We start from the raw sequence: 20,652 nt of genomic DNA on the forward strand, positions 1-20,652 counted from the left end.
CATCAGAAAGTCTTTGCAATTTTTGTATTTTAGTATGTTATCAAAATCTTCACTTAAAGCAAAGATGAAGAGAGCCAAAGTGACCAATCCTTTGACATAGATTTATAACAAACGACTTTCACAGAAACCCTTAACACATAACACATTATTATGATAATTATGCATAAATATAATCTACTTGAAAAATAATTATAAAACGAATTATAAATCACTCCGAAAAATGCTCTGCAATTTTCGCGGGAAACGACTAAGGTAAAAATTGCAACATTATAATTTGGACGGGAAACGAATAATATGTGAAACATAGACAGAGCTAAATACAGTTCCATTCAATCCTGAGAAAAATTTTTCTTCTTTAGCACAAAGGTATGGTCCTATATTCTTATATTTCTTATTTGCCTCGTACAACATTTGTTTTTAATGCAATGTCGAAGTAACATCTATGACACTCTGAACTGATATTTTCAAAGGAAATTACGAAGTTCATTTCAATTGAATACGAAGTGAGAAAGAATTCAAAACAGAATATGTTCAGAGCTCAAAATAAACGAACACCGCTTAAAAAACTCAAAAAATTTCTATGAAGAATAATGGAACGATGTTAAGTATCCAATATGTAGTAATGAGTGACCACTGTTTTCCGACAGAAAACTGTTGGTATAGGTTCTCATGAAAAGTGGCGGCTGTCCAAAGTCGCTGATTGCTTTTCCGATACAAGATTCTACATTTGTAGCTTCCAGCTTCATGTCACTCATTCTCGAGAAACAAAAGAGATATTTAGTGCAATGTGAAACAAAGAGCCAGAGTTAAGGAAGAATGGGTATATGTCCTATATTTTAAAATGTTTCTTACAGTAGGGTAAACTGGGGTCTGTTGGACAGTCGGGCATGTTGGACACTCTGTAATTTAACGTATTACCACGCCACTTGTGGACACCACATTCTGCTAGACGTCAATGACGGAAGTAGCCACGAGTGGGGCTACTTCCGTCATTGACGTCTAGCAGAATGTGGTGTCCACAAGTGGCGTGGTAATACGTTAAATTACAGAGTGTCCAACATGCCCGACCGTCCAACAGACCCTAGTTTACCCTATTCATGATATATAATATTAACAAATGTGTGCATTTTTTACCTTTTATTTCTGTCGACTGTATGCATGTTTTATTAAATATCACTGGCTTCTGTCTGATTGTCAGTTTATATTAAATGTGTTTTTATTCTCTCTTTCTTTTTTTTTCTTTGCTCATGTGTGTTATTTATCGGTTTGAATTAAATTACTTACTGTATTTAGTAAACTTTGTACATTTTTTGTTATGTTACTGGATAAGACCACACCGTTCACGAGCCTGGCTCTTATAGTAGTGGCTAGAAACATTTTTGTTTTAGAATTTTAATTTGTACTTACTAGCTAGCTAGTTAAATAAATAAATAAATAATAATAGTACACTTATTTTTTTATTGATATGTGCTGGACAACAGCCATTGGTCAATAAAATTCCAGCACAGTGATACAATTAATTAATACAATAGTAAAATGAACAACAATGATACAAATTAATATAACTGTGACAATAACAACAAGTCAAGAACATGGATTTCAGTGGTTAATTTACAACAAACAATACAATTAAAGTTCAGAAAGGAGTTAAATATTACCGGTTTGCGTAGAAAAGTTTTGCAAATAATACAAAAGCAATTTACATTGCCATGATCTAATACCTCTATACATTGATGATGATGATGATGATGATGATGATGATGATGATGATGATAAATACAAAATCGACTAGATTTCAAAGTGCAGGGATCCAAATTAAAGAAAAATTATTTCATAATTTGCTTTCTTTACTATGTTGTTCGCAATAATAAGATGTGGAAGGAAACAAACCTTACATATTATTTAACAAAGTTGTGTACAGTTAATTGACTTATCAAAAGATAGATTAACAATGAAATATCGCTACTTCCGTATTTCATTTAAAAAAAGATGAAACAGAAGAAATAATTCCAATTTTCATATTGGATGAATATATATTTTTACTATAAATGTAAACGCAGAAATACAGAGGAAGCGCCAGAACCGAAGCGAGCTGCAAATACAGACGCAACAACAGAACCAACAGTGATCAGTGAAAGTGCAATATAGTGCAATATAGGTGCAAGTGCAAGTGCAAAAGTGAAGTGAAAAGAAAACGTACCAATCACACACAAAATGTTCAGTGAATACACTGTAGTTGGAATAGCAACAAACCTGTGAAATACCCCAGAGCAACAAACTCTCTAGGAATAGCTAGCCTAGTGAGTGCCGGCACCCGCTACTAAGTGAGTGCTCGTAAAGCTACCCCACCTACCGGTGGGAGGCCTTAGCCCTCAAGGGATGTTATAGGCTAAATTCATTCAAATTCATTCATATTTTACTGAATTGAACAAGTGGAAGAGACCGATTTTAAATTACGTTTGCGGTCTTCCTTATTTACTTATAGCTTTTAGAGAACCCGGAGGTTCATTGCCGCCTATCCTGTGCAAGATTAATTCTTCTTCAGTGTGAAGTCGGAATGAACAGAATGCCTAATCCTTGGAGTGAATATGATGATGATCGTTGTGGTGATGATATTTTGGTTTGGGTTCTTCTCTGTTGTGTTCCAACATGTTAAGTATTACTAACCAAAAAACTTTACAACACTAATATTTCTATAAGTTACGATATGTCACAGATAGATGTGATTCATCTGTCACTAGCGAAGGGTGCGGTTTGGCCAGATTAAGGTCAGCGAGAGGAGTTGTGAATGGGTAATGCGCACCATCTGGTCTGTGGAACTTTCTGATAGACAAACTGTAGAGGTACAAGTTGTAGCGCCACACACTGCGGCTGTGGAACATCAACTGTCCGCCATTCCTGCATAATTCATGTCCCTCTGTGTGTCACTGCAGTTACGACCTTTGTTAACGTAAAATTCAACTACAATATGTACATGTAACTGCTGCAGTAGTAATTTAGGCCCAAGAATATATAACAAATTTATATTTAAATATCCTAATCTTGTCAATTCTAATAGATCTAATATTAAATTTAATAGGTTATGTATGGATTTTATAAAAATTGAAAAATTGTAAATTTAAATTTATATATTCTTATTACGTAGTAGACATAAGACAATAGTAATATGCGTTACAAGAGCGGTATGTTGAAGTTTTCATGTTCGAGGAAGAGTTTGAAAAAGCGAAACGTAGTTGAGCTTTTTTAATTTCCGAGAATTGAAAGAAAACATACCGCTCGTGTATCGTACATTATTTTGTGCGAAGATCGTTTATTACATACCTGAAAGAGGAATTTCTAATTAGTTGCAATGAAATCTCCATCTTGGTTTCTGTTCAATGACGGCAAATTTGCAAAACAACAATATCTATCTTCAACATTGTTGCTTTAAAATGTTTTCTGTGTTACTATACTCCAGCAGGCCGTGATATACGTCTGTTTTTTTTCCCCAGTCCATAAATGCGAACTTAAAACAAACGGTAAGGTTATGTAATGATTTATTTTTCATTTTAATATTTTAACAATATTATTTATATAACATATTGCAGTAATAACATCAGCATCAGGAATCTTGTTGATTTTTTCACGGCTTCCTTAATGTTACTTGCATCACGAATGCAGTAACTTTAGTGGAGTTGTAGAGTTTACTTAATTTTTGCAAATATTTAAAAACAATAATTAACAGTGCAATTTAGGTGAAATTGCAGTGGTAAGTTTCCAATTTATAATTATTACTATATTGAACGTCTCTAAAAATAATATGTTAGAAGCATAAAGCAGTAAAATCAATATGTCACTTAAGCAGTAAGAAGAGGGAAATTGTTATATGTGTTAGGTTGGGAATACTGAATGTGGGATTTTAGACTTACCGCGGGTTGGTTTTGTGCGGAAACCAATCAAATACGCACGATCTCGCACAAATTGTATTATATACTTCTTAAAGGTCTACACCAGTGGAGTAACGGTTAGCGCGTCTAGCCGCGAAACCAGGTGGCCCGGGTTCGATTCCCGGTCGGGGTTGAGGTTTTTCCGGGGTTTTCCCTCAACCCAATATGAGCAAGTGCTGGGTAACTTTCGGTGTTGGACCCCGGACTCATTTCACCGGCATTATCACCTTCATCTCATTCAGACGCTAAATAATCTAAGATGTTGATAAAGCGTCGTAAAATAACCTACTAAAATAAATAAAATACTTCTTAATTTCAATTCAGGAATCCGCCCCTGGGCACGAGTTCTACTCTTTCAGTGGCGAGCTAAAGTTTTTCTGTTTATATTATATTCTATGTTACAATTATTAGCAAAATAAATAAATAAATGACAATAAATAAATAATAACATATATCAAAATATGATTAATTATTTATTCCGTCAATATGGGTTAAGCATTGAATTACATATTAAAGAAAACTATTGATGTGTTACATCCTATTTAATCTTGATACTAACGTTTTCGCCCCTAGTGGAGGATCTTCAGGTACAAGATAGAAGTATCATCTAAAATCAATTACAATACAAGTTTTACATTTGAAAATGCCATGACTAGAGTAAAATATGACATAGTGACAATATTATCCATACCAACATTAAATGTCCTGTCAAAATATTAAAAACAAATTTAATGTTGGTATGGATAATATTGTCACTATGTCATATTTTACTCTAGTCATGACATTTTCAAATATAAAACTTGTGTTGTAATTGATTTTAGATGATACTTATATCTTGTACCTGAAGATGCCCCACTAGGGGCGAAAACGTTAGTATCAAGATTAAATAGGATGTAACACATCAATAGTTTTCTTTCATATGTAATTCAATGCTTAAGCCACATTGACGGAATAAATGATCAATCATATTTTGATATATGTTATTAACACGAAGCTTAGCAGAACATTTCCCAACATGAATTGTAAATTAATAAATAAATATGTTGGTATTTAGAAACGTCATTGTAAATATCATTGAAAGTATACAGTGACGTCAATATTACACCTATAGTCCCGTCGCTCTAATTTCCGGCAGCCAATCACGTTGCAGTTCGGCTACATTTAAACGTTTATGTCTTGTGATTCGCTGATGAAGACATTATGCATTTTCTAAGGCTCGATAAATATTTAATATAATCGCCCGCCATTTTGGCTCTTTCGTTGGCGTTCGCGAAAGCACACGAGGACGTTATTTGCCGCTCAATTATTTGCTGAATTACAGTGCGTTTGGTTTATTATCATAGGAGCTACGAGATGATAATGTTTAACCGTGTGGCAAATAGATTCCTCGTCTGGTAACTCGGCAACGAAAGAACAAAAATGGCGAACGATACTACCTATCCTAAGACGTAAGCAAAGAGGAGTCACGCCGGGAATAACAGCGTCGCGACTATAGGCCTCCATCATGATAGCTACATTTTGTACAATTTAGCTACTAACGTTATCACCAGGGTCGGGAATTTATGGAGATCGGGAAAATCACGACATAGTTGATATACAATAGAATTTTACTAATCTTTATGAATGAAGTGATTCTGATTAATAATATACGGGTAAAACAATCGTGACAAATCGCGAAATAGAGTTCTAATACCGAAATATGAACACATTTGCGAATTATTACTATTGCGTCCATTTACAGCGAATTTCATATTCTGAGTTTTATTTTTCGGATTTTTTTTTCACTTGAATTTGTTAGGCCTATATGTCCTAGTAGGCTACATTACATGGTATTCCAGGTGTTCTGATTACATTAGTGAACTCAAAAGACGGAGAATTCAACATTGCACTAATATACAGTCTCAATCCAACAAATATTGTCTATTGGCCATACCGCACCTTTACCAGAATCCAATGATCCTTTAATGTTAATTATTTGGAAAGTAATATTCATACTGAGTTAATACTATAATTTCAAAATAATTGTATTTTACAAAATTTCCATTAATCTCCGCCAAGAGTACAAACCAATCTCCAACAATCTCCGCCGACATCAATATTAAAAAACTTATTAATCTACATAAATACCTGCCCCTGGTTATCGTTAGGGCCCGGATGTATATGACCTAACAATTTTCAAAAAATATCCTATAAGGTTCTCCGAAAATTCTCTTAAATTTACCTAAAAGAGTAAAAAAAAAAAAAAAAAAAAAAATGACCTAATGAAAATTACCCATTTGTATAAACAGTATGGTCTAATGATTAGTTTATAAGGAACTTTATTGTTAAACAGACTTTCTTAGTGGAATTAGTGTAGGTTATTACTACTGAAATAATAATTTTCATCAGGTTACTTATATTAAAATAATATGAAAAAATAAACGTTAAAACTGCTGCAGATAAAATACTCGTATGATACAGCTAACATAAACACATAAGCACTGCAGGTGGATATGGGTTAGTCCAAGAACGATCCGTAAGGAAAATGCTGACATAAATGTATTATTACTTGGAAAGACAAATGACTACTTCAACTATAAAAATTACGTAAGAATGAAAATAACCTAAAACTACACATTTAAAAATATGATTTTAATCTGGAAAACATAGAAAAATTCATTTTGATGACCTATAAAACCCAATATATCTAACACATTTCTTAGAGATTGTACTTAATTACCACTGTGAGAAAAAAATAGACTTTTCGTAAAACTCCGGGCACTAGATATCATTTACATTCCCTTCTATGTTACATTATACACTAGGCTACATTCAATCCCTTTTACCTCGCTCTACAGCTCACAAATTCACATAGCAAAATTATTCATAGGAGACCAAAAATAAAAGTGGAATGAACAAAATAGTAAATAATACATAAATATGGACAATACGAAGACTTTTGACTTCATTTATAAAGTGTATTGATTAAGTGGACCTAGACCTCTACGTAATTAATTTTCCACAAAAGTGTGTAAAATAACTGTACGATAATTGTCAATATTTTTAATATCTTTTTTTTTTTTTTTTTTGAAGATTGCATTTAGAAATGGCATGACTGTTAATCTATACACACTTTGATTTGATTAAGTTAGACCTATGCGTAAAAATTGGTACGAACATATATGAAAGTGATTATTTATATGAGTGTTAAGCCATAATAACCATATGAATACCTACAGTATATTACGTATTCGACTTGATTTGAAATGTGCAATGTAATGGCATGCATTAGTTTTGTACATCACTAAACGGAAGAGAATCAAAGTTCGTATGATGTAAACACGGCCGAAATATTGTGTAAGGAGTGAACTGGATCACATATATCCCCCCTCCGTTATGCCCATCCCTGCCTTAGACCATTACGCTACGATTCCGGACTATTCTCCTATGTAATAAAACAAATTATTTCTTGAAACCTAGACAAGTTATGGGACCGGTGTTCACCCAGGATCGTGATGAAGTTAGAGAGCTACAATGACTAGCGAGATTCGGTTTCATAGGCAAGTTACAACGGCTGGGGTTGATCATCGTGCTGAATATACAATTACTCCCGCACTAGTTTGTTATCCGTGCACTCCAACTGAGGCGTGTGGACGTAAAACATCAGTCGACTGGTCGCCTTTTCCCTCCATGGGCTGTCGCGCAACAGATTTTTATACATTAGCAAGACGAAAAAGTTGGAAAAATTCAAATATCTTGGAAAACAGTAACAAATGTAAATGACACTCGGGAGCAAATTAAACGCAGAATAAATACTGGAAATGCCTGCTTTATGCGGTTGAGAAACTTTTGTAATCCAGTCTGTTCTCAAAAAAGGCTGAAAGTTAGAATTCATAAAACAGCTATATTAAAGGTTGTTCTGTATGGTTATGAAACTTGGACTCTTACTTTGAGAGAGGAACAAAGGTTACGGGTGTTTGGGAATAAAATGCTTAGGAAAATATTTGAGGCTAAGAGGAATGAAGTTACAGGAAAATGGAGAAAGTTACACAACACAGAACTGCACGCATTGTATTCTTCACCTGACATAATTAGGAACATTAAAAATCTAGACGTTTGAGATGGGCAGGGCATATAGCATGTATGGGAGAATCTAGAAATGCATATAGAATGTTAGTTGGGAGGCCGGAGGGGGGAAAAACCTTTGGGGAATCCGAAACATAGATGGGAGGATAACATTAAAATGGTTTTGAAGGAGATGAAATATGATGGTAGAGACTGAAATAATCTTGCACAGGATAGGGACCGATGGTGGGCTTATGTGAGGGCGGCAATGAACCTCCGGGTTCTCTAAAAGCTGTAAGTAAATAAGGAAGACCGCAAACGTAATTTAAAATCGGCCTCTCCGAGTTGTTGAATTCAGTAAAATATATAATCATCCAATGTGAAAATTGGAATTATTTCTTCTGTTTTATATTTTTGTTAATGAATTTCATTGTTAATCTATCTTTTTATAAGTCCATTAACTGTACACAACTTTGTTAAATGATATGTACATTTTGTTTCCCTCCACTTTGCATTATTGTGAACAATACAGTAAGTTAAGGAAAGCAAATTATAAAATAATTTTTCTTTAATTTGGATCCCTGCACTTTGAAGTGGAGTCGATTTTGTATTTATTATTATTGTTATTATTATTATTATTATTATTATTATTATTATTATTGATGTATATAAGTATTAGATCCTGGCAATGTAAAATGCTTTTATATTATTTGCAAAAATTTCCTACGCAAACCGGTAATATTTTATGTAATATTTAACTCCTTTCTGAAATTTAATTGTATTGTTTGTTGTAAATTAACCATTGAAATCCATGTTCTTGACTTGTTGTTATTGTCACAGTTATACATAGTATTAATTTGTATCATTGTTATTCATTTTACTATTGTATTAATTGATTGTATCACTGTGCTGGACTTTCATTGGGCAATGGCTGTTGTCCAGCACATACATATCAATAAATAAATGTATTATTATTATTATTATTATTATTATTATTAATTTATTTAACTAGCTAACTAGTGAGTACAAATTAAAATTCTAAAACAAGAATGTTTCTAGTTACTACCGTAAGAGCCAGGCTCGTGTACGGTGTGTTCTTGGCCAATAATACAACATAAAATTTACAAAGACAGTTTACAAAATACACTAACTAACTTAATTCAACCCGAAAACTAACACACAAGAGCCAAAAAAAAGAAGAAGAAGAAAGAGAAAAAGAGAGAAAAAACACATGTAATATAAATTTACATTCAGAAATAAGCCAGTGATATTCATTAAAATATGAATATAGTCACAGAAATAAAAAGATAAAAAATACACACATTTGTTAATATTATATGTACTGAATAATTTTATAAATTTCTTTTTAAAAAGCTTCAGTTTTAAAATATTTCAAATTTGGAAAATGGTTTGTAATTTTTTTATAAAGTCTTGGGCCGAAACTAGCACTATGTTTAAGAGCTGCACTTGTATGACATTTAGGCTGAATTAATAGGAAAATAGACTTTTGTCTTTGAGTACGATATTCATGTCGATTAGATTTATGTTTTATTTGATTTCTGTGGTAGTATGTTAGTAAGCAATATTTATAAATTTCTTCAATAGTTAATACGTTAAAATCTGTATAAAATAAATTTTGTTGGGTAATCCATATTTTTGGTTAGACAAATTTTTATTATTATTATTATTATTATTATTATTATTATTATTATTATTATTATTATTATTATTATTATTATTATTATTATTATTATTATTATTACGACAGTAGAGTTCCGATTATCCGTATCCGGACTATTCAATCTTTTTTCTTAAGTTAATACTTGTATACCGGTATGCATTTTCCTGTATGTAGCCTACTTTGATTCTGGTTGAGTGGAAGAGAAGGCCTGATGACCTTAACACTGTCAGGAAAATAAAACTGTTATTAATACTGACGGAGGGCAATCCTGATAAGACGGAAGGTGTGAGAGCACTATGTTGTTTTTAATCCTGTAATCTTTAGGGGACAAAAGTCGAACCCAGTAATGTAGAAAGACGGTACTCACATGTACATAAAAAACGAGTTTTTATTCATACTACAGTATAGTATGTAATTGACTTTAAAAAAGCTTATTTATTATTCAGTATTGTATGAAACATTATTATTATTATTATTATTATTATTATTATTATTATTATTATTATTATTATTATTATTATACGTACACTTCAGTAATTTAAAGAAAAAAGCGATCCATGTAACACGGAACGCCGGATAATCGGGACTCTGCTGTATTATTAAAAGCTTTTACCTATAGACAAAGAGTTAGATTATTTAATACATATTTTTATGGAAAGAACTCTAGGATAATGTTACAAGGCTTATCATTTGGTGTGAACATTGTCTGTTATATCATGTTGCTTCTAGAACAGAAAACATCAGAGCGTTTAAGTGAGGAGCTTCAGACATGTTTTTCTGCACACCAGATTGTCGCCTACACAATTTAGTCTTGTAATATTTTACTGTTTAGCTTGAAACATTAAGACGTCGTCTACCATAAGACATTCCACATTATATTGCAGCATATTTTACGTCGGGCAATTTTGTTGAGAGTCTTGCAGTCTCCGTTGTAAAGGTATGCTGATGAGGAAATAGTTTCGAGGACTAGCGGAGCTGCTCCGTACTAATATGAGACTATGAGAAGTAAGTCAACATTAAAATTCATGTTAATTACTTCTTCGGAATACTTTAAATAGTCTAGAAGGGAAAATGAAACGCAATGAACTTAGCTGTTTGAGATGGAGAATTATGTAGGTTTTACCTTTTACCTATCACTCGATGCGTTGCTTTAAAACTTTGCTAACAGTGGAGTGGCATCTATCATTGATAATTTACTACAAAAATAATGAACACTTTATCTTCTAAAGTTAAATTGCATTGAAATCAAGCATAAATTTAACTTAAGATGAGTTTCGATCACGTAATTGTTTTATTATTAGATTAAAATTCCATTACGCTTATGAGAAAACTCGAAAAGAAAGTTCGCGTATGTAGGTAAGAAATAACCAAAGTCTGGAGACAACATAAAAGACAAGACGAAGAATAAACTATTAAATATACAGAAACTCCCAATAATTCGCGTGCTGTTAATTGGCTTTGTGGGTAATTCGCGATACTTTAGTGGGAGGGAAGTAATGTCATTTTCGTTTTTACTCCATTTACGCTTTCTCCCTACTAAGATCTAAAATTTGGGGCACCGTCCAGGTGCGGCCCAGACGAAAAGTTGACCACAAAAATAAGTTCAAGTGCGGCCCGGGATATTTTACGTACATGATCCATGTGCGCCTCAACACCAAGTGCAAATTATATAAACCATTAATAAGACCAGTCTTGCTTTATGGATCCGAAACCTGGGCAGTTGGCAGTGCCGACAATTGTAGGCTGAGTATATTTGAGAGAAAGGTTCTGAGGACGATATACGGACCAATAAATGATGAGGGCAATTGGAGAAAAAGGTATAATTATGAATTATACCAACTTTTTAAAGAGCCAGATGTTTGCAGAGAAATTAAAGCTAGGAGAATCAGGTGGCTGGGCCATATCTGTAGGAAGGATGAAAATGATCCTTGCAAGAAATTGACTCTCACTATACCTTTTGGCACCAGAACAGTAGGGAGACCTCAGCTAAGATGGCTGGATGAAGTAGAAAAAGGATGCAATAGCAGCAGGTGTTAGAGGATGGAAAACAAAGGTGTTAGATCGAAGGACATGGAAAAGCATCGTTGGGGCGGTCAAGGCTGGAACCCGGCTGTAGAACCAAAGAATAAGAAGAAGAAGAAGAAGAAGAAGGAGAAAGATCCATGTGCGGCCAGATCTCAGTTTTAGTAATTACAGGGTTGTTTCCGATATCTGATAACGAATTTGAATGACGTCATGTGCGTCAGGAATCACACCGATAGCTGAATTGCGGTGATAGGTGACAGACCAGTAGTGAGTGATTTCATAATCAGAGTGCACGGTGTATCACAGTAGCAATGCCCAAGAAAATCGAGCCTTTTGGAAGGGATACATATTATTATTACCGATGACAAGTACAGTTACCTGAAAATCATAGGAGCCTGCAAAGGACGTGGTTTTCTTATTTCCAAGAAAGGCATCTTTTGTGTACCGTCATTAGGGGTTACTTTGATACTGGGAACTGCTTTGATAAACACTTCGATCGATTACTAAAATCGAATTCGCGCGAAAGATATCAGAATGTGGCCAACTTTGGATCTCGTGTTGGCAGCTCTGTTAAACTAGTTATGAGATAGCAACGGTGCTATATAAATACTACATGTTGTAGAGGAGAAATTAAATATTTTGTGGTTTATAAAGTGAATGAGGATTTCTGATACCTGCAAAACTTTGAAGCTACACAGGTAAGCATACTTATAAATGAATATTCAATTCTATCTTCAAATAAAGTAGTTCTTTGGCATTTAAAGTGTTGCTTGTCGTTCACTTGAATGTTGCAGTATGCACACCATTTACGTTGAAGAGTCACGGGGTAACTTTGATAGAGAGGATGGGGCTAAATTGATAATCTAGTCAAACATTTAATATTACATTTATATTGTTTTAGAAGTTATCGCTGTCCGTCCAGAGCTACTATGGTGCGAGATTATAAAAAGGAACCAGGTTCTCGTCAGTATAACAATTTTTCAGATTCTTCAGAGGAGCCTGGAGACATATTTTGATGCAGTGGAAGGAGAAAATCCTCGATTTTCAACTGTACCGAAGGCTAATTTTCCAAGCTTGTTGAAGAAAGCATTGATCCACATGGATAAGACAAAGTTACAGACAAATACTAATAAACAATCATTTCCCGGAGATACAGAACAGTCTGAAATAAAACACATTTTGATAAAAACAGTTCCTTTTCTACGGGCATTTGTCCTTGCAATAAGAAAGAAGTCCTCAAAAAATTCCGGAGCCTGTAGAAGTTGTTGAACAACAGGTTGAGAGTTGCCTCATGCCATTTCTTCAAGAACACTGATTTGGGAATTTTAGTACAGCTGGCTCTATGATGAGAAAAAAGAGACGACTCAATGTTGAATGAGGGAAGAGTATAGTTACTTCAAACAACAAAGGCAGCAGTGATGACGATTAGCCTCAGGTGATTTGTGTAAATAGGCAGATCAAAGTTTCAGGCCCCAAAATTCCAGAAGATGCTAGCATATGAAATAGAATCAGAAAACCCAAGAACAGGAAATTTCATCCTTGCTAAATTTCTTTATAATAAAAAGATAAGAAAATCTTCACATATGTCTTTGAAATTGTGGACATGACATCAAATGGGATAGTGATTCATGGTCTCAAAAGAGCTGATGAGAGTGAAACAAAATTTAAGCCAATTGACAGAACATTTCTACTATTTCAATGCAACACATCATCAAGATTTTACCTTCTTCAGTCGCAGAACTAACTGACAATTCCGTGATTTATGTCTTCCCTATTGTTCTTGAATTCAAGTAAATTATAGTTTTGTTTCCATTATTTTTATGAAAAGTTGATTTAGTTTGTAGTCTAGATTAATTATTTATGATATTGGTAATGTTTTGATAGAACAAATTTGATTTCAACAATTTATATAATTTTCTATGTCTATTATAATGTACAAGGAGCCTTTGTACTTTTCTTGCAATTGAAATATTAATGTGGTATTTGAAATGTACTTTAAATATAATTTCATTTGCTTAATTGGCCCTGATTTACCTCTATAATAGCAAATCTCACAACTTTAGTTTGACTCTATTATGTCATCTTCGAGTTACTACGGAAATCTGGCTTTAAATAATGGTATGTCAAAGTAGCCCCCATCACAGTTTAGCTTTGATAGTATGGTCTTTATTTTTTTTTTTCGCGGGTACAAATCAACACATTTATTTTCTCAGAAATATGATAGCAAGGTAAAGACAATCTGATATCTACACATTTTTTATATGTTAAAATACTAAAAAAATTAAACTGTAACCATAAAAAATGTAAGTTAAGTCTATCAAAGTAGCCCCACTTGACGGTACCTAGTTAGATTGGCAAAGCTCGAATGGGATTAATTTCAAAGCGGAAAAAGCAAGACCCGTCACAAGTCGCCACACCCCATGAGATGATACAAATTAAGTATTATTATTATTATTATTATTATTATTATTATTATTATTATTATTATTATTATTACTGCTGTACATTCTAAATCGTGATACAACTAATGTGGTTATAATTTTGATAGTTTTCTCCTTTTAGAAGGCATGACGATGTAGCTCCACTAGAATGGAGCGGTGTGGTCGGCACCACTCTTCGGCCGCCTATTTATCCTCGGGAAAAGCATATACTCAATTAAGAGGAGTGCAATGCGTGGCCGTCCTGGATGTTTGGAAAGCAAAAAAATCCGATCATCATTTGGGATTGAAAGCGTAACTTTTTAGTCCGCGGCCAGTTGTTTTGAATAAGCGCAGAAATATGAAAAATGTTAAAAATTAAGTTGTTTCATTGTAGAAGGTAATCAGTTCATAATAATAATAATAATAATAATAATAATAATAATAATAATAATAATAATAATAAAGACAAACTCATGTGTCCATGCCAAAATTTACGCTTGTGATCGCATTATCGGGTATAATCAATTAGATTATATTATATTATGGTTCATAAACACTACTAGCGAATATGCGAAAAGAGTTTGAAAACGTTGAATAAAAAAATACCTTCCATTATTGTTCAACACTTCCTTTCAAGTATTGAAAGATCGAAAATAGTCTAGAAAATCAAGACAGTCTGAGAAATTCCATAGGGTTTAATCATAAACTTCCTTGTTTGCGTGCCGGTGAAAGATGGAACTTTCATCCCGCTAATAGTTGATGAAAGCTAGCATAACTAATGTCCCGTCCCGCGCCGTAGCGTCGTGGTCTAAAGGTAGGCCTACGTACACGTTGGAGCAAACGATAAACGATGAAAAAAACGACCTAGCGACGCTTTGGTATTATAAAAGAATCAAGTGTTCATATCGGAGCGACGAGGACGCGGGAAGCGAACATTTTTATTTATCAGTAGAAGATATTCTATACATCCACTTAATGAAAGAAAATATACAGGAAATATCAGCTGCTAGGTTCAAGGTTAATATAACTTAAATACGTACCAAATTGAACCCGATTCTTGTCCAAAAACTAGTATAAATTCATTTTCTCTTTAACATAAATAAATGCACAACTGATCAATTTGTCACGATTCATGATAATTTAATATGCCGAAATAATATTAAATCGATTAATATTCGGATATATTAATAACCATCGGTCATTATACAGATTAATATTATCTTAATCAGAGATCATGTGAACGACAAGAGCAAAGAAAATGGAATTTTTATTTTTCGTCGCTTTTATAATGTATCTTCGCTTTTTATCGTTACTCCAATATGCACACCTCAATTGTCTCTCATATAGCATCACTCCTTTTTTTTATCGTTTATCGTCGTTCCAACGTGTACGTATTCTCAGGCATCATGCCTGGACGCGCGTTATGTGCGTGGTTCGAGTCTTCATGGAGGAAGGAATTTTCTCATGAAATTTCGGTCAGTGTATGGAGCCGGTGACCACTTAGCATCGTGATGAATTGTGGGATTTAACGATATGTAGCGAAATTCAGTTCTGTAAACCAGCTATAACGACTGGCAGGATCATTGTGTTAACCACGCGATACCGTCGTACTTGTTGGTTGATTGTTTACGTCTACTGAGGCATGTGGACGTGAGGGTATCAGTCGGCTGATCGGTTGTAGCGCCCAGAATTTGAAAAAAAGTCATGAAAATTCTACAGGGATATTTAATTGGAGAGCTATTATCTGAGACGAAGTCATAGAAATTTTTCTCTTTATCATACGTGTCAGATGGACTGTAGGTTTATTCAAATTCAACCCCTTGTTGATCGAACATCGAGGCACTCTACGGCACTAAAACGACTTGGGTTATTGTGAATACACCGTCATAGTGCCAAGTTTACAAAATAATGAGGATTAATCTTCTCTGCTGTCAATATAATTTTTATTATTTTTTAAAATACTGAAACTTAATAGCAGCGGTAGAATATTTACATACATACTTACAAATGGCTTTTAGAGAACTCGGAGGTTCATTGCCGCCCTCACATAAGCCCGCCATCGGTCCCTATCCTGAGCAAAATTAATCCAGTCCCTAGCATCATATCCCACCTTTCTGAAATCCATTTCAATATTATCCTCCTAATATTATATACCTCTCAGTTTTCCTCTCAGTTAAACGTAAACTGAGGGGATTAGATCCGGCATCGGAACTGGAATCCGGTGTGGCTTATTGGATAAAGCGTCAGCACGTAGACCTGAAAATTCGTGTTCGGGTCTCTATGCCGGGGAGAGTTTTTCTTTGTTCTATCCATCCTTCATCATATGATAATGCAGAATTCCTGCACCGAAATATATGTACTTCTGTACATCATAATAATAAAATATCTAAGTTTATACTCGCAGAATATCGCGATATTTTGTGTATATACGAAAGTTTTGTTTTATCACGAATTTATTCGAATTTAACGTTTTTGAAAGAAAAATTTTAATTTTCTTCACGAAAGTTTGATTTAAAGTGCCAAAATATTAGCATTTATGTACAATATTTTGAAGTTAATATTGAAAACCTATTTCGATACAGAGTTTTGAATGTAACATTTTAAACAAAATTCGAGTGAGTTTATTTTTAATGTAGCTTGAATGTATTGTGCCTGGTATTATGCACACACAGAATGGGAAACTATTACACATATTTCTCTACACGACATGGAAGTCCGATAGAAAACTTTTTATTGTTAAAATACATAAAGAACCTTAAGATTTCCTTGGTGATCCAGACCTCTAGTCTTAGTAGGAATATACAGTAATGTATTTTGCATGACGAGAGTAAAAAAGTATATTTTTTAAATTTGAAACAACACCAAATTTATGTTATTTTGTGCGAAATAACACCGAAATTAAGGAGATATTTATACTGAAATTTAACATTTTTTGTTCACCTTAAAATAGAATTCCTAGTTAAATAACCATTCTTTCCCGTCATTCAGTTTAATCGTATTTTATGTTACTCCAGATTTATCAGTAATATACGCTATTTCGAAGTTAATTTAGAATATTGATAGAAAGTCGTTCTCAGTAATCGAGCATTACTATTTACTAAATACGTGGGTTACAAGATCAAATATACCAATAATGATGTATTATAGAGGACAATAAAATCCGGAAGGAAAATAAAACTGGAAGGCTCACGTCTTAGACTTAGTGAGAGAAACCCAGGGAAAACGTAAGGATTAGCCTACTTCTTATTCACATCGTAATTAATAGAGATGAACAGCGATCGAGAAAGCAAGCCTAACAGCGCCCGCAAAGCCGAAAACCCGCACGTCAATGTTGTATACGTCGCGTCGTTGACGTAAAGACTGCTTGTGAGTTTTCGTAATGCCGAGATTGATCACTCCCGAAGTCCCGAACGTCAAGCAGCCTTGAATCGCCACAGTTGTTTATACCTGACTGAACTTTTATATACTTTGGCAACTGTTATATATTTATAAACAATCAAGTAGCCTATTTGAAACATAATCTCTACCTTTCAGTGTATAATAATCCGTTTCCTAGTCTTTATTTAATTACTAGGCCTTTATTAAAACGCTAGGAATTTCCTTTTCATATGTTTCAGATCAAGTGTGCAATCAATCTCAAGTAAAAAGATATTTACGTTAGCTATGTTTTATGTTTCTTAGAAATGCAAATTTATTTGAGATTTTTTTTTTATTTATATAGGTCTAACCATAGGTAATATCATATAATAGAACCAGCACATTTTGATAACTAAGATACTGTTCTGTTTTGTCTTTTTGTCTCGTTTAAACATTTATAATATTTATTTCAGTGATGTATGTTATTCAAAGTTACGAAATCTTTCCACGCCGACCAAATGCTCTTTCGAGAATAATGATGCGAGACTCGAAGCGCACGAGAATGACAAGACGAGACTCGAAAGACAAATGCAACGAACGCAGCGAGCGAGAGCGGCAGTTAGTTTTTTTCATCTCTTAGTAATTAAGCTATATTGCTAATAATCATTCTTGCTTGTGATCCTATTTAAATGTATTTCACCCTACTCCAGATTTCGTAGTAATATACGGTATTCGGAGATTAATATGGAATGTTTGGTAGAGAATTGTTGTTAGTAACCGAGCGTTTGCCATACATCTTACTAAATTTGTGGATTGCAGGATTAAATCCATCAAGAACGGTGTATTATTAAAGGAATAAATTCCGGAAGAAAAGTAAAATCGGAAGATTCATGTTATCTTAGATTTACAGCAAAAAAAAAAAAAAATCTTGTTTCGAGCGAGAGGGATCCTGGGAAAATTTAACTTTAACTTCTTAGTCACATCGAAATTCGGCTATAATAAGTTATAAAAATTCTTTCCTACTATCCTACTTCTTTTCGGCATTAATTAAATCCTATTACAGTACCTTCGCTCAGAAATATATTTCTTTACACTATCACGACAGCAGAACCTATAGAAATTTCCAGTGATCCTATCAACAGGTCTTAGAAATCAGTCAGTGATATTTTTACTATATTTTGCACAAGCACTAGTTTAAGACAGGAATGTTCACGTGATTGTACCTGCAAAATTATTCAAAATACTGTAGGTTCTTTAAAATTCAATATAGCATTATAATACGTAATGTAGAATGTCTCCAATAGTGAAATACTTTAGAGCGAGGTAGTTAATATTAAAACAAACTTTAAATGTCATTAATTATATTGTAAATAACTAATTAATATATTATAAATAACTAATTAATATGTTGTATAACAATAAGAGATATAATTTAGATTAAACTATCTATAATCTGTCACCAAGTGTTACATGAAATTGAGAGAAATTTGGGATTGAATTAATTAAGTTACTCCGTATATCATTATGAAATTAAAAACTGATATTTTGGAAATTATGTTCATTATTTTCAATATAAATCATATTATTATCTGGTGCTTTATGTAAATGCACTAATAATGTGTAAATTTCTATTAAAAGGAACGCTAAGAAAAAATCGCTCTATAATGTTATTTCGCATTATATGTAACTTACAATAACAAATAGGCCTATGTTCATGCATAATTATATAAAAGTTATTAGTATCAGATGTAATAGTATCAGTAGCAATGATAATGTTTGATCTATTAAAGTATTTAAATGTCTCAAAACTTCTGATATAAAATGTATTATGACTACTCGTAAAAATGTATGAATTATGAGAGCTCTAAGGGATGTAGATAGCTATGAACATGTGCATATCATCGTTGTTCCTGCAGTAACTCCTATGTGCAAAATATAAAATTTTTGAGTAGGAAGAAAAAACACATTTATGCATCTTATGGCAGCCGTACATAGGAGACTGTGAATTCTTACATTTTCGAAACAAAGAAATATAATTACATATAGGAGATTTTATTATTTGCTGTATGACTATTTAAGTTATTTAATAAAGCAAAAATCTGAAAATGGATAACATATATGTCACATAGGAGTTATTGCAGGAACGACGATGATATAGTGTAACTATCGTAATTTGAACTTTTAAAGAATATAAACACGTTCTCTAATGCTTAAAATATTAGTTATGGTAGTAGTAAAGAAAATAACTGCACTGTTTTGATTTTATCTTAAAGTGAATTTAATTTCTGTTACCGTATTTGTCGAATGGCATAGGAAAAATTCACAAATAAAAAAATTGCCGGTTATTGATATTATAAATAGTAATTTCCAAGAGCGGTTGGTAGAATACATACTATGTACGACATAAAAACTCATTTTCAGCGAAACAGTTTACGACTTCTTAAACAAAACAATAGTAAAAATAACAATAAAAACGATATTGATTACTACACGGCTTTACCGCAAGAATAGCAAAACCTACCTGTGGCAGCGCAACAATGTAGAGGACCGCGAGGACTAGTAGTGGGACCCGGTACAGCCACATGTCGCTGCGTCGATTATCGCTTGTTTGGAACAGAGTGTGGTTGCTATGACGCCCCGAGTAGCTGCCGGACGTCTAGCGCCGTTGCGGATGAAGGCGCCTTTATGAGCTGGTGGTCGCGGCGCTGGAAAGAATACGCACGCACTCTGCGCATGCGTGGGAACACCCTTCGCCCACCCTCCGAGAAACTACTTGTTGGGCTCCTACAATATTATTACATATTGATTTCCATTTATAATTACTGTTTTTAATTTATTTTAATCCTACAAACAACTCATTAGCGGAACTGCCCACACCGTTAATTTATTTTCGTTTCCATTTATTTCTGTTTCAGCAATTAATTACGTCTTTTAATTTAAAATTTATTTTATGACTTCTATTGCGCCACTCTCGTGGTATACAGGATCATGAACATGAATTCTTTTCGAATTCTCATGTACTTCATACATTTTATACGAAAGAAGGGAAGATAAATATTTTAGATTAGAGCTTCATCTATTGTTTCATTGAAATGGTCTATCGTCATGCTAACCCTGCAGTAATATCTTGGTGCGATCACTATCATCATCAGTTAATTACCATTATGATATTGTATGGTGTCATTGAAATCTTTTAAAT

General features: G+C 33.4%; 1 protein-coding gene across 2 annotated transcripts in view; it reads right to left on the bottom strand.

Moving 5' to 3' along the window:
* The window catches only part of Nplp1 (Neuropeptide-like precursor 1), a 243,734-nt gene extending 223,605 nt beyond the window's left edge, over nt 1–20,129 (bottom strand). For both annotated transcript variants that reach the window (XM_069849634.1, XM_069849633.1), the window contains exon 1: nt 19,975–20,129. In XM_069849634.1, coding sequence (XP_069705735.1) covers nt 19,975–20,037 — 63 coding nt within the window. In that variant the 5' untranslated portion in view covers nt 20,038–20,129. The remainder of the gene's footprint in view (nt 1–19,974) is intronic.
* Between the last annotated feature and the right edge of the window lie 523 nt (nt 20,130–20,652).

This window comes from Periplaneta americana, chromosome 16 (assembly GCF_040183065.1).
Source record: "Periplaneta americana isolate PAMFEO1 chromosome 16, P.americana_PAMFEO1_priV1, whole genome shotgun sequence".
Lineage (NCBI taxonomy): Eukaryota > Metazoa > Arthropoda > Insecta > Blattodea > Blattidae > Periplaneta > Periplaneta americana.